At 36.7% G+C, this 14,991-nt stretch overlaps 1 protein-coding gene across 1 annotated transcript; it reads right to left on the bottom strand.

The window, feature by feature from the left end:
- Positions 1-13,399: 13,399 nt before the first annotated feature.
- Positions 13,400-14,386, bottom strand: LOC139031555 (olfactory receptor 10C1-like). Its single transcript, XM_070456954.1, has one exon. It carries the CDS (start codon positions 14,384-14,386, stop codon positions 13,400-13,402), a length of 987 nt encoding a protein of 328 aa, XP_070313055.1.
- Between the last annotated feature and the right edge of the window lie 605 nt (positions 14,387-14,991).

Raw genomic sequence — 14,991 nt, 5'->3', positions numbered from 1 at the left:
GACTTATTTTCTTAGTATAACTTCTTCAACGTCCATCTGTGTTGTTACAAATGGCAAGATTTCATTCTTTTCTTATGGCTGGGTAGAGTTGCGTTGTGTTTATGATACTACGTCTTCTTTATTCATTTTTCCATTGATAGACACTTAGGCTGTTCCCATATCTTGGCCATTGTAAATAAGGCTGCAATGAACATATAGGTGCATATATCTTTTTGAATTAGTGTTTTCGTCATCTCCAGATAGACACCAAGAATTGGAATTGCTGGATTATATGATAATTCTACTTTCAATTCTTAAAGGAATCTCCATATGATTTTCATAGTGTCTTCACCAATTTCCTTTCCCATGAGCTGTGCATATGTTCTTTTTTCTTTACATTCTTGCCAACACTTATTGTTTCTTGTTCTTTTGATAAAAGCCACTGTGACAAATATGAGGTGATACTTTTGGTTTTGATTAGCATTTCTCTAATAATTAGTCATGTTGAACATCTTTTCACGTGTTTGTTGGCCATCTCTATGTCTTCTTCAAAAAATTGTCTATTTGGAACTTTTACTTGTTTTCAGTTGGATTGTTTGTTGTTTTGTTATTGAGTTGTATGGGTTCTTTATTTTGGATATTGTTTTTGTAAATTTTTGTATATAATGATTTGTAAATATCTTTTCCCATTCTCTAGGTTGCCTTTTTTATTCTGTTCATGGTTTCCTTCACTATGAAGAAGCTTTTATGTTTGATGCAGACTCATTGGATTATTTTTGCTTTTCTTGCCATTGCTTTTGGGGTTAGATCCAAAAAACTATTGCCTGGAATGATGTCAAGGAGCTTACTGTCTACATTGTCTTCTGTGAGTTTTATGTGTTTTCATCTCATATTGGAGTCTTTAATCCATTTTGAGTTAATTTTGTGTAATGGCCCAGTTTCCTGTGTACAAATTGTGTACAAAATCTACAAAAAAGATCTTAATGACCCTTGTAATCACGATGGTGTAATCACTCATCTAGAGCCAGATATCCTGGAGTACGAAGTCAAGTGGGTCTTAGGAAGCATCACTATGAACAAAGCTAGTGGAGGTGATAGAATTCCAGGTGAGCTATTTCAAATCTTAAAAGATGATGCTGTTGAAAAATGCTGCACTCAATATGCCAGCAAATTTGGAAAACTCAGCAGTGGCCACAAGACTGGAAAAGGTCAGTTTTCACTCCAATCCCAAAGAAAGACAATGCTCAAACTACCACACAATTGCACTCATCTCACATGCTAGCAAAGTAATGCTCAAAATTCTCCAAGCTAGACTTCAACAGTACATGAACTGAGAACTTCCAGATGTTCAAGCTGGATTTAAAAGAGGCGGAGGAAGCAGAGATCAAATTCCAACATTTGTTGGATCATAGAAAAAGCAAGAGAATCCCAGAAAAACATTGACTTCTGCTTCATTGACTATGCTAAAGCCTTTGACTGTGTGGATCACAACAAACTGTGGAAAATTCTTAAGAGATGGGAATACCAGACCACTTTACCTGCCTCCTGAGAAACCTGTATGCAGGTCAAGAAGCAACAGTTAAACTGGCCATGGAACAATGGACTGGTTCCAAATTAGAAAAGGAGTATGTCAAGGCTGTATATTGTCACCCTGTTTATTTAACTTATATGTAGAGTATATCACGTGAAATGCTGAGCTGGGTGGAGCACAAGCTGGAATCAAGATTGCTGGGAGAAATATCAACAACCTCAGATAGGCAGATGACACCATCCTTATGACAGAAAGTGCAGAGGAACTAAAGAGCCTCTGATGAAAGTGAAAGAGGAGAGTGAAAAGTTGGCTTAAAACTCAACATTCAAAAAATGAAGATGATGGCATCCGGTCCCATCACTTCATGGCAAGTAGAGGGGGAAACAATGGAAACAGTGACAAACTTTATTTTCTTGGGCTCCAAAATCACTGTAGATGGTGGCTGCAGGCTTGAAATTAGAAGACACTTGCTCCTTGGAAGAAAAGCTATGACAAGCCCAGACAGCGTATTAAAAAGCAGAGATGTTACTGCCTATAAAGGTCTGTCTAGTCAAAGCTATGGTTTTTCCAGTCATCATGTATAGATGTGAGAGTTGGACTCTAAAGAAAGCTGAGTGCTGAAGAATCGATGCTTTTGAACTGTGGTGTTGGAGAAAACTCTTGAGAGGCCCTTGGACTGCAAGGTGATCCAACCAGTCCATCCTAAAGGCAATCTGTCCTGAATGTTTATTGGAAGAACTTATGCTAAAGCTGAAGCTCCAATACTTCGGCCACCTGATGTGAAGAAATGACTCATTTGAAAAGACCCTGATGCTGGAAAAGTTTGAAGGCAGTAGGAGATGGGGCCGGCAAAGTTTGAGATGGTTGGATGGCATCACCAACTCAGTGGACATGAGTTTGAGTAAGCTCTGGGAGTGACTGACAGGGAAGCCTGGCATGCTGCAGTCTACGGGGTCAGGAAGAGTCAGACATGAATGAGTGACGGAACTGAACTTCCAATTTTTACAGTACCATTTGTTGAAGAGACTGTCCTTTACCACATCATTATTGCCTTTTTGTCATAAATTAATCAACCATATGTGGGTGGGTTTGTTTATGGGCTCTCTATTTTGTTACATTGATTACTATGTCTTTTTTAATGCCAGTACCATACTGTTTTGTTTTCTGTTGATTCTTAATATAGTTTGAGATCAGGGAGAATGATGCCTCTGGATTTGGTCTTCTTTCTTTAAGATTTCTTTGACTATTCAGGAACTTTTATAGTTCCATAAAAAGATTTAAAATTATTTGTTCTAATGCTGTGTAAAATGCCATTTGAATTTGATAGGGAATTCTTTGAATCTGTATATTATTCTGGGTAGTATAGATATTTAAATTAATTCCATCAATCTGTGGAATATATTTCCATTTATTTGTATGTCCTTCTGTTCCTTTTTCAATGTTTTGTAGTTTTCAGTGTACTGATCTTTCACTGCTTTGGTTAAATTCATTTTTAGGTATTTTATTATTTTCAATGCAATTGTATATGGGATTGTTTTCTTAATTTTTCTTTCAAATAGCTGTTAAGCAACAATTTAAAATAAGATATCATCAGAGTAAGGCTAGTTTGAGTAAATGATTCTGGAGGATTTAAATGTGAGTTCCTTAAATACCTTATTTTGTTTATTTGTAGAATATCTCACATAAGACTTAATATTTCTGATCATGCAATGAAAGGGCATAAAAATGAGTTGGCAAGAAAAGAAAAAAAAAACCCACCCATAATTGGTGTTTTCAGTGAAAAGGAATAAAGTGACATTAAAAAATTCTTTAGAACATTTAAAAACTTCTAATATAAGGACTCAAGACAGTCTCTCTTTCAACCTCTCACTGTCTTTCTCTTAATTTCTCACTTACACATAATAGTAGTGATGTTTGTATATATGTCTTAAGATTTAAAAGTTACACTCATAGATTCCTTAGAAAACTAGGAATAGAACCACCATATGACTCAGCAATCCCACTCCTAGGCATATACCCTGAGGAAACAAAAATTGAAAACGACACATATACCCCAATGTTCACTGCAGCACTCTTTACAATAGCTAGAACACGGGAGCAACTTAGACGTCCATTGACAGATGAATGGATAAAGAAGTTGTGGTACTTTTGCACAATTGAATATTACTCAGCCATAAAAGGAATGCTTTTGAGTCAGTTCTAATGAGGTGAATGAACCTAGAGTCTATTATACAGAGTGAAGTAAGTCAGGAAGAGAAAGATAAATATTGTATACTAACACATATATATGGAATCTAGGAAGATGGTACTAAAGAATTTATTTGAGGGAAGAGATGGAGAAACAGACATAGAAAACAGACTTATGGACATGGGCAGAGGAGAGGAGAGGGTGAGATGTATGGAGAGAATAATATGGAAACTTATATTACCATATGTAAAATGGATAGCCCATGGGAATTTACTTTATGCCTCAAGGAACTCAAACAGTGGCTTTGTATCAGCCTAGAGGGATGGGCTAGGGAGGGAGATCTGAGGGAGGTTCAAGAGGGAGGAGGCATATGTATACCTATGACTGATTCATGTAGAGGTTTGATGGAAAACAATGAAATTCTGTAAAGCAATTATCTTTCAATTAAAAAATAAATAAATTTAAAAAATTAAATTCTTACATAGAAAAAAATGTTTCACTCACCCATGAATATATTATATATTTAAAAAAGCATATCTAAATGTACTGAATAACAGCTATAAACAGATATATCTCTCTTTGAACATTCTCTTTCCATGGCTTATAATCCCACTATCCTTTCCCTAAATGTAGACACTAGTATAAAGTGAATCATATGTTTGTTTCACTTTACAAGTGTCATGGGTGGATATATTTCATTCCTCTTCTGTCCAGATCCCCTCTTTATTGCATTAGGTATGTAGAAGGACGTGCACTAATCTTCTCCTGTGAGAACTCCAAAATTACAGCTTGTTGCTGAACAACCATCAACAAGAGAATGTTGGATCCCACCAAAAAAATATACCCCATGTCCAAGGGCAAAGAAGAAGCCCCAGCAAGATGGTAGGAAGGGCAAAATCATGTTTAGAATCAAACCCCATACCTGCCAGAAATGCTTGGAGGACTCAAACAAAATCTAGTGCACACCAGAAGAACCCACAGAGAATGAGCCAGATCTGCCTTTGAGTGTTTGAGTGTCTCCTGTGGAGGCATGGGTCAGCAATGGCCTGCTGCAGGGCCAGGGATTCTAGGTGAAGCAGACCTGGGTATGGCATAAGCCCTCTTGGAGGAGGTTGCCATTAACCCAAAATAGAGCCACCATAACTTACACAGGACCTGGGAAACAGACTCTTGGAGGACACAAACAAAACCTTGTGTGCATCAGGACCCAGGAGAATGAAGCAGTGACCCCCACAGGAGGACTGACCCAGAACTTCCTTGAATGTCCAGGTGTCTCCAGCGAAGGTGTGGGTTGGTGGTGGCTTGCTGCAGGGTTGGGGGCACTGAGTGAGGCGGGAAATGGCAAACCATTTTAGTATTCTTGACTTGAGAACCCATGAAGAGTATGAAAAGGCAAAAAGAGAACATTGAAAGATGAACTCCCCAAGTCAGTAGGTGCCAATATGCTACTGGAGAACAGTGGAGAAGTAACTCCAGAAAGAATGAAGAGAAGGAGCCAAAGCAAAAACAACACCCAGTTGTGGATGTGACTGGTGACTGAAGTAAAGTCCGATGTTGTAAAGAATAATACTGCATAGGAACCGGAATGTTAGGTTCATGAATCAAGGTAAATTGGAAGTGGTCAAACAAGAGATGGCAAGAGTGAACATCGACGTTTTAGGAATTAGTGAACTGAAATGGACTGGAATGGGTGAATTTAACTCAGATGACCATTATATCTACTACTGTGGGCAAGAATCCCTTAGAAGAAATGGAGTAGCCCTCAGAGTCAACAAAAAGTCTGAATGTACTTGGATACAATCTCAAAAACAACAGAATGATCTCTGTTCAGTTCCAAGGGAAACCATTCATTATCACAGAAATCTAAGTCTATGCCCCAATCAGTAATGCTGAAGAAGCTGAAGTTGAATGGTCCTATTAAGACCTACGAGACCTTCTAGCACTAACACCCAAAAAAGATGTCCTTTTCATTATAGGGGACTGGAATGCAAAAGTAGGAAGTCAAGAACTGGAGTAACAAGCAAATTTGACCTTGGAGTACAGAATGAAGCAGGGCAAAGGCTAATAGAATTTTGCCAAGAGAACACACTGGTCCATAGCAGACACCCTCTTCCAGTAGCATAAGACAAGACTCGACACATGGACATCACCAGATGGTCAATACCAAAATCAGACTGGCTTTATTCTTTGCAGCCAAAGATGGAGAAGCTTTATATAGACAGCACAAACAAGACAAGGAGCTGACTGTGACTCAGATCATGAACTCCTTATTGCCAAATTCAGACTTAAATTGAAGAAAGTAGGGAAAACCACTAGACCATTGAGGCATGACCTAAAATAAATCCCTTATGATTATACAGTGGAAGTGACAAACAGATTCAAGGGATTAAATCTGGTAGAAAAGAGTGTCTGAAGAAATACGGATGGAGGTTCATGACATTGTACAGGAGGCTGTGATCAAGACCATCTCCAAGAAAAAGAAATGCAAAAAGGCAAAATGGTTGTCTGAGGAGGCCTTACAAATAGCTGAGAAAAGAAGAGAAGCAAAAGGCAAGGAGAAAAGGAAAGATATACCCATTAGAATGCTCAGTTCCAAAGAATAGCAAGGAGAGATAAGAAAGCCTTCCTCAGTGATCAATGCAAAGAAACAGGGGAGAACAATAGAATGGGAAAGACTAGAGATCTCTTCAAGAAAATTAGAGATACCAAGAGAACATTTCATGCAAAGATGAGCACAATAAAGAACAGAAATGGTGTGGACCTAACAGAAACAGAAGATATTGAGAAGAGGTGGCAAGAATACACATAAGAACTATACAAAAAAGATCTTCAAGACCCAGATAACCATGATGGCATGATCACTCACCCAGAGCCAGAAATCCTGGAATGCAAAGTCAAGTGGGCCTTAGGAAGCATCACTATGAACAAAGCTGGTGGAGGTGATGGAATTACAGTTGAGTTATTTCAAACCCTAAAAGATGATGCTGTGAAAGTGCTGCACTCAATATGCCAGCAAATTTGGAAAACTCAGCAGTGGCCACAGGACTGGAAAAGGTCAGTTTTCATTCCAATCCCAAAGAAAGGTAATGCCAAAGATTGCTCAAATTACCACACAATTGCACTCATCTCACAGGCTAGCAAAGTAAAGCTCAAAATTCTCCAAGCCAGAATCAACAGTAAGTGAACCATGAACTTCCAGATGTTCAACCTGGTTTTAGAAAAGGCAGAGGAACTAGAGATCAAATTCTAACATCTGTTGGATCATCAAAAAAGCAAGAAGAGTCCAGAAAAATGTCTACTTCTGCTTTATTGACTACACCAAAGCCTTTGACTGTGGATCACAACAAACTGTGGAAAATTCTTAAAGAGATGGGCATGCCAGACCATCTTACCTGCCACTTGAGAAATCTGTATTCAGGTCAAGAAGCATCAGTTAGAACTGGACATGGAACAAGAGACCGGTTCCAAATCAGGAAAGGAGTATGTCAAGGCTGTATAATAAGTAGGTCACCCTGCTTATTTAACTTATATGTAGAGTATATCATGTGAAATCCTGGGCTGGGTGAAGCACAAACTGGAATCAAGTTTGCCAGGAGAAATATCAATAACCTCAGATATGTAAGTGACACCACCCTTATGGCAGAAAGTGAAGAACTAAAGAGCCTCTTGATCAAAATGAAGGAGGAGAGTAAAAAAGTTGGCTTAAAATTCATCATTCAGAAAACAAAGATCGTGGCATCCAGCCCCATCATTTCATGGCAAATATATGGGGAAATAATGGAAACAGTGAGAGACTGTGTTTTTGGGCTCCAAAATCACTGCAGATGGTGACTACAGCCATCAAAATAAAAAATGCTTGCTTCTTGGGAGACAAGCTATGACCAACCTAGACAGCATATTAAAAAACGCAGGTGTTGCTTTGCCAACAAAGGGTTGTCTAGTCAAAGCTATGGTTTTTCCAGTCATTATGTATGGATGTGAGAGTTGGGCCATAAAGAAAGCTGAGCGCTGAAGAATTGATGCTTTTGAGCTGTGGTGTTGGAGAAGACTCTTGAGAGTCCCTTGGACTGCAAGGAGATCCAGCCAGTCCATCCTAAAGGAAATTAGTCCTGAATATTCATTGGAAGGACTGATGCTGAAGCTGAAACTCCAGTACTTTGTCCACCTGATGTGAAGAACTGACTCATTGGAAAAGACCCTGATTCTGGGAAAGATTGCAGACGGGAGGAGAAGGGGACGACAGAGTTTGAAATGGTTGGATGGCATCACTGACTCAACGGACGTGAGTTTGAGTAAGGTGCAGGAGTTGGTGATGGACAGGGAGGTCTGGTGTGCTGCAGTCTATGAGGTCATGAAGAGTTGGACCTGACTAAGTGATTGAACTGAACTGAAGGGGATGTTTTATTTTGTGCTGTACCTCAAGTGAAACCAGAAAAAGAGAATCTGTAATACATAGGAGCTGTGACTCCGGTGTGATACTTCCAGGAGCTATGACTTTTGGTTGAGCAACACAGGCAACCTTATGTTTCCCAGCTAAGAGGGAGCAAATGGAAAATAACACAAATGAGCTGTTCTCTCATTCTCTAATCCTCAACTGTCCACTCTCATTGGCTGAACGCAACCAGAAGCCATAAATCAAGGAATTCTTTAATTCTTTTGTTTTGAATATTTGAAGTATATGTGAGGTATCCAAATCAAAAGAGCTAAAGAACTGTTTGATACCTCAAGCTGTAGGTTTGACAGAGACTCCCAAATGTGACCAGTTCCAGGGTAGTGCATGTGTAGTACACATATAAAAATCCTTTGTTGGTGTTTAAATTCTTCTCACACCTTTGTCAGTTCTTTTTTTGTTCAACTTTTCTCATTTTCCCAGTTGGAATGTGCATCTATTTTATGCTGGGATCATAGCTGATATAACTCTCCATTTAAAAACAGGCCAAGATCATTTCTGGCTTCCATACTGTTTTTTTTCCCCAAACTTTAAACTTTTTTTTTTTTTTGGGGGGGGGGAGTAAAGCCAATTATCAGTGTTGTGGTTGTTTCAGGTGAACAGTGAAGGGACTCGGCCATACATATACATGTATCCATTCTCCCCCAGACCTCGCTTATTCAGGCTGGCATATAACATTGAGCAGAATTCCCTGTGCTATATGATAGGTCCTTATTGGCTATCCAATTTGAATATGGCAGCGTGTACATGACCTTTCCAAACTCCTCACTGTCCTGTCCCCCTGGCAACCATACGTTTGTCTTCTAAGTCTATGAGTCTCTGTTCTGTAAGTTCATTTGTATCATTTCTTTTTAGTTTCCACGTTTAAGGGATTTCATACTGTATTTCTCCTTCTCTGTTGGCTTCCAGAACTTTTGAATTACCTAAAATGAATTTCTCCTACCTAAAATGCTGTTTCCCTGATTTCATCATGACTGGCTTCTTTCTGTCTTTCAGTTTCATATTCTTTTAAAATTTCAATCAAAAGACTATGTATTTTCTAACTTATTTTGCTTTCCAAGTATTTCCAAAATTATTTTACTCTGAAAGATGTAAATTTCATGACACTAGTAACTTAAAAAATGTAATAGAGTCATCTTACTACATATTATGTCAGTTGATTTTTACACACACACATAAAACTTTCCATGGCAGATAAATTGATAAATCAATAATTAAAATATATTTCTTTTTTATACAAAACAAATCTGAAATACTTTTGCTACATTTCATATATTTTGGTATGCTGTGTTTTCGTTCTTCTTAAATTCTTTGCTAAGACATTTATTTCTTCTGAGACATTTATTATTTATGAGTGCATTATCTAATTTCTACATACTTGTGTGTTTCACAATATTTTAAAAATTTATACTAATATAATTACATTGTGCATAGAGAACATACTTCCTTCCAGTCACTTAAAATTTAGTGTGATCTTTTCATGGCCTAACAAATGATCTACTCTGTAGAATGTTGCATATGCAATGAGAAACATATGTATTCAGTTTTTGTTGGGTGCAGTGTTAACATCTGCCTGTTAGTTTTAGTTTGCTTACGTTTTTCATATCTTCTCTTTCTTTGCTGATTTTATGCCTAATTGTTCTTTCCATTATTTTAAGTGCGGTATTGAAGTTTAACTATTATTGTGGAATTAACTATTTCTTCAATTACTTCTGTTAGTTTTTACTTTACATATTTTGGCAATCTGTTACTAGATACATATGTGTTTGTAACCATTATATCTTCTTGATGGATAGCATAAATTTATCACTATGAAAAGATTTTTTGACTGTGGTAAAAACTCTTGTCTTTATGTCTATATTCTGTTATCAATATAATTAAATAGTGATCTCTTTTCTCTTCATCTTATTAGCATTTTATTGAAGTATAGCTATTTTAGAATATTATAGACATTTCAAGTATATAATATAGTGACTCTGTATTTTTATAGATTATCAGTTCAGTTCAGTCACTCAGTCTTGTTCGACTTCTTGTGACCCCATGGACTGCAGCACTCCAGGTCTCCCTGTCCATCACCAACTCTCAGAGTTTACTCTTACTCATGTCCATTGAGTCAGTGATGCCATCCAACCATCTCATCCTCTGTTGTCCCCTTCTCCTAATCTTTCCCAGCATCAGGGATTTTTCCAATGAGTCAGTTATTTGCATCAGGTGGCCAAAGTATTGGAGTTTCAACTTCAGCATCTGTCTTTCCAATTATTATACTCTATTAAAAATTATTACAAGAAAAGGGCTATAGTTGACTGTGTTATACAATATATCCTTGTTGCTTGTCTATTTTATATATAGTTTGTATCTATTAATCCCATACTAATCCCATACTTACTCCTATCTTGCCCCTCCTTTCCCTCTTTCCTTTGGGAAAGGAAGCAAACTAAAGCTTGTTCTTTATATTTATGAGTTTGTTGTTACATACATTTGTTTTATTTTTTAGATTCCAATAGAAGTGATGATATGGAGCATTTGTATCAATATTTCAATATTTAAGATATATATGTGTATATATATATACACATATATATCCTTTATCTCCTTTATGCTTTCAAGTGTTGATGAACAGTAAGGCTGCTCTCACATTTTGGCAAGAAGATGCTGGTATGAACATTGGACTGCATGTATCTTTTCAAATTAGTGGGTTTTTTTTTTCTTCAGATGTATCCCCAGGAATGGAATTACTAGATTGTGTTATATATTGTATTTTAGTTTTTTGAGAAACCTCCATAATGTTTTTCATAGTGACTGCACAAATTTACATTCCCATCAAGAGGAATTTTCTTTTCTCTACATCCTTGCCAACATTTGTTGTGCATACATTTTTTTGATGACAGCCATTCTGATGGGTGTGATGTGACATCTCCTGGTTTTGATTTACATTTCACTAATAATTTGTAACATTGATCTTTAATGTGCTTGTTAGCCATCTATATGTCTTCTTTGGAAAAATGTCTATTCATGCCTTCTGCCCATTTTTTTGATTGCATTATTTGGTGTTTTTGATACTGAGTTGTATGAGCTATTTATATATTTTGGATATTAATCCCATACCAGTCATATCATTTGCAAATATTTTCTCCCACTTAGTAGGTTGTCTTTTGGTTATGAAAAGATTGTTTTCTTTGCTGTGAAAAAGCTTTTAACATTAATTAGGTCCAATTTGTTTGTTTGCTTGTTTTTGCTTTTTTTTTTCTTTTGCCTTAGCATACAGTTTTAAAAAAATATGGCTGTGATTTTACTGAAAGAGTGTTCTGCCTATGTTCTCTTCTAGAAGTTTTATGGTTTTTGGTTTTGCATTTAGGTCATTAATCCATTTTGAGTATACTTTTGTATACTCAAAAAGTATACTCATTTTGAGTATATATTTGCACTTTGTATATGATGAGAGGAAATGTTCTAATCTTATGCTTTTACATGTAACTGCCCAGTTTTTTATATTTTTGAACTTATAAGACTTTACAAAATTAGTAAACCAAGCAAAAATAATCATGCTATACAAATTGTTTTTACTTGTTTTAATGTTTAATAATCATTTTTCTAGATTAATAAACATTTTGAATAATAATCTCTAGCCTGCATATAATTCATGCCTATTTCTATAGCATAATTGTTAGTTATTTTTTCATGTTCAGATTCTTTCCATTTTTTGTTAATTGCACACAGATATGAATAAAAACTACAATATATTATGTTTGGGTCTTTTGGTAAAATGTGTCCAGTAAAACAAATCTTGGTCATTTGTGAACATCACTATCATCCTCTACTCATAGCATTATCACATCTTTTTCTTTTTCAGCTTTATTGAGATAAAATGGAAAAAAATGTCAAGAGTTAAAACTTAAGGTGGATAATGTGATGATTTTATATATGTGTTCATTGTGAAACGATTGCCAAAATCAAGTTAAATAACATCACCTCACATAGATATCTTTTGTGTATGTATGTGGTAGGAACACTTAGGTCTACTCTCTTAGCAAATTTTAAGTATACAATACAGTATTATTAACTACAGTCATACTGCTATATGTTAGATCACAAAAATTTATTCATCCTATTTGTAAGTTGTCATAACAGCAGAGTTCGCCATTCCTGTCATGTTATCACTACTGTATGGGTAGTTGCTAAATCCTCATAGACCACAGCCCTTCCCCAAGGACTAGATGTTCAAATCCAAGGTAATTTCTTCTATAGCTGCCTCAAGATACTAGATTTTGTTGTAACTATGTTCATTTCTCTTAAGAGCAAGTTTTGAATAATTTCCAAATATATCCTGCCAGGATTCACATGCACATTTGTACATGTTGTAAATTACATAAAATCATTAAAATTATTTATATTAATTATTTTAAGCTCAGTGTTCTTCTTCCGTCCTTGAATTTAAATATGATTTATCTTTTCAAAAACATTTTTCCTATGGGGACTCTTGGTAAAAATTTCTCATGCTTTTCTTTTATTATTCTGCCACAATTACCTCTGAATTTTAAAATTTTGCTTTTTTGGATCTTACAGATTTTTATAGTATCCACAACTCAAAAAAGAATTATTTGACTCTTCATATACCAATAATTAAGGATGAAGAATTTAAAACATTTTTATGGAAGAAAGTAATGAGCATCATAGAGTTATTAGGGAATTAAGACTCATGTGGGACTGGAACATGTGGAAGTACTACCCCAGTGACCATGGCAGAAGTCATATGGACCTTTCAGAGGAGACAAAATGCCTAAGAGTATGGAGTGAGAATTTCCTAGGCTTCTGAGATATAATCTGGTAATTTATACTTTAAGCCTGTACTTTAGCCTACACTGAAATGTTTTAGAAAGCCAGTCTAGTATTAGATTCACTTTTTAAAATTCTTTGGTAGCCAATTTCCTTTCAGAATTTGGCAATCAGAACTTTTGCTATAAGAAGAGAACTATCTCCAAAATTAAAACCCCCGTTACTAAAGAAGTTTCTTACAAAACACCTTGACAAGTACAGAGTTTCCTTCCTTCCTTTCTGTCTTCCTTCCTTACTCCCCCCCAACCTCCTACACTCCCTCTCTCCTCTCCCTCTTTCTTTCTTTCTCTCCTTCCACCCTTCTACCTCCTTCCATACTCTCTCTCTTTATCCCTACCTCTGTCTGTCTTTCTTTCTTTCCTTCCTCTGAGGTTGAGTGTGCATCTTTTTCAACAAAATTTGTGTGGTCCTTTGGTATCTACCTGTGAGTCAAAACATTTTTCTTGCCCAGAGTTTTCCGAAGAGCTGTCTTGACTTCCTTGTTCCGTAAGCTGTAGATGATAGGGTTGAGCATGGATGTCACCACAGTATAGAAGAGGGCCAGGAGTTTATCCACCCTGGGTGAATGGCTAGCCTTGGGCCTCAAGTAGGTGACAGATCCTGAGCCATAGAAGAGCGTTACTACCAGTAGGTGGGAGGAACATGTGGAAAGAGCTTTTCGACGGCCTTCAGGGGAGGGCATGACCAACACAGCAGCTAGAATTCTGCCGTAAGAAGCAATGATTAATAAAAATGGACTGGAAATGCAAAGAATGGCTGCAATAAAGACTGCCGCCTCATTATGGGATGTATCCCCACAGGCTAGTGCCAGGATAGGCGGGAGATCACAGAAGTGGTCTATTTCACAGGGGCCACAGAAGTCTAAAGAGAAAATATAGTTGGTTTGGCCCAAGCCTACTGTGCAACCCACTCCCCAAGAAACCATTACTAAATGGCCACACACTCCACGACTCATTCGTGTCGCATAGTGAAGTGGGGAGCATATGGCCATATAGCGATCAAAAGCCATGGCTGCCAAAAGACAGCACTCACTGATACCAAATAATGTAAAGAAAAACATCTGGGTAGCACATCCCTCCCGAGAGATTCCTCGGGCCTCACTCACAAGGTTCTGCAGCATCTTGGGTATGGTAGAGCAAGTGTAGCCAATCTCCAAGAGAGACAAGTTGGCCAGGAAGAAGTACATGGGGGTATGGAGGGCTGGATTAGTCCAGATGGCAAGAGCTATGAGAGCATTGCCTGTCAGTGATGCTAAGAACATGAATAGGATGAGGGTAAATAAAAGGAAGCACTGTTCGGTGACCTCAGAGAATTTGACAAATGCAAAGTGTTTCACCGACATGCTGTTGTCTTGCCACAAAGAACAATTGAAACTCATGACCTGAAGAAAAGAAAGCAAAGTCATCAGAAAGATTCTTACAGATAGAAATATAAATCCTTATATTACTCTTAACAAGCTCTAGTGAGTCACAGAGATAAATTTCTTACCTATAGTTTAAACAGTTTGGGAGTTACACTCATCCTGAAACATAAATTGGAAAAAAAAATTTCAGTACAATTTTCTTTCACCCCTTCATTTTATCAAATAAATGTCTTATGATTTCTATTTCTTTCCTATTCTTTGGTTGCTTAGCTGCTTTCTTCAGTTGTTCACTCAACAAATATTTATTGAACATTGAGTATTTTCATATTATTTTGCATTTACTATTGTCGTGGGATTAAACAGTGGGGAAAAAGGGTCAGAAACAAGTGGACTGATTCAAAATTCTGTTAAATATGGAGTAACAATTCTGCATGATTTCAAGAACTCTTGATGGGTATGATTGTTGAAAAATTTGCTCACACATAAAATATTGTAATGCATTTACACTTGTTTTAAATAATTCACATATATTTACCTTGCATTGTATCTAATTAAATTAATTAATATAATTTAATATCTATATTTGGCATGTAGCAAAGAAATTCAGTTAAGACTGTGGCAAGAAAAAGAGACAATTGTTTACTTAT

Source organism: Odocoileus virginianus, chromosome 27 (genome assembly GCF_023699985.2).
Source record: "Odocoileus virginianus isolate 20LAN1187 ecotype Illinois chromosome 27, Ovbor_1.2, whole genome shotgun sequence".
Classification (NCBI taxonomy): domain Eukaryota; kingdom Metazoa; phylum Chordata; class Mammalia; order Artiodactyla; family Cervidae; genus Odocoileus; species Odocoileus virginianus.
This window is presented reverse-complemented; position numbering and strand designations above follow the sequence as displayed.

Bases quoted from the DNA above. Each gene is read 5' to 3' on its own strand.
- LOC139031555 (XM_070456954.1), bottom strand. From the start codon at position 14,386: ATGACTTTGCTTTCTTTTCTTCAGGTCATGAGTTTCAATTGTTCTTTG.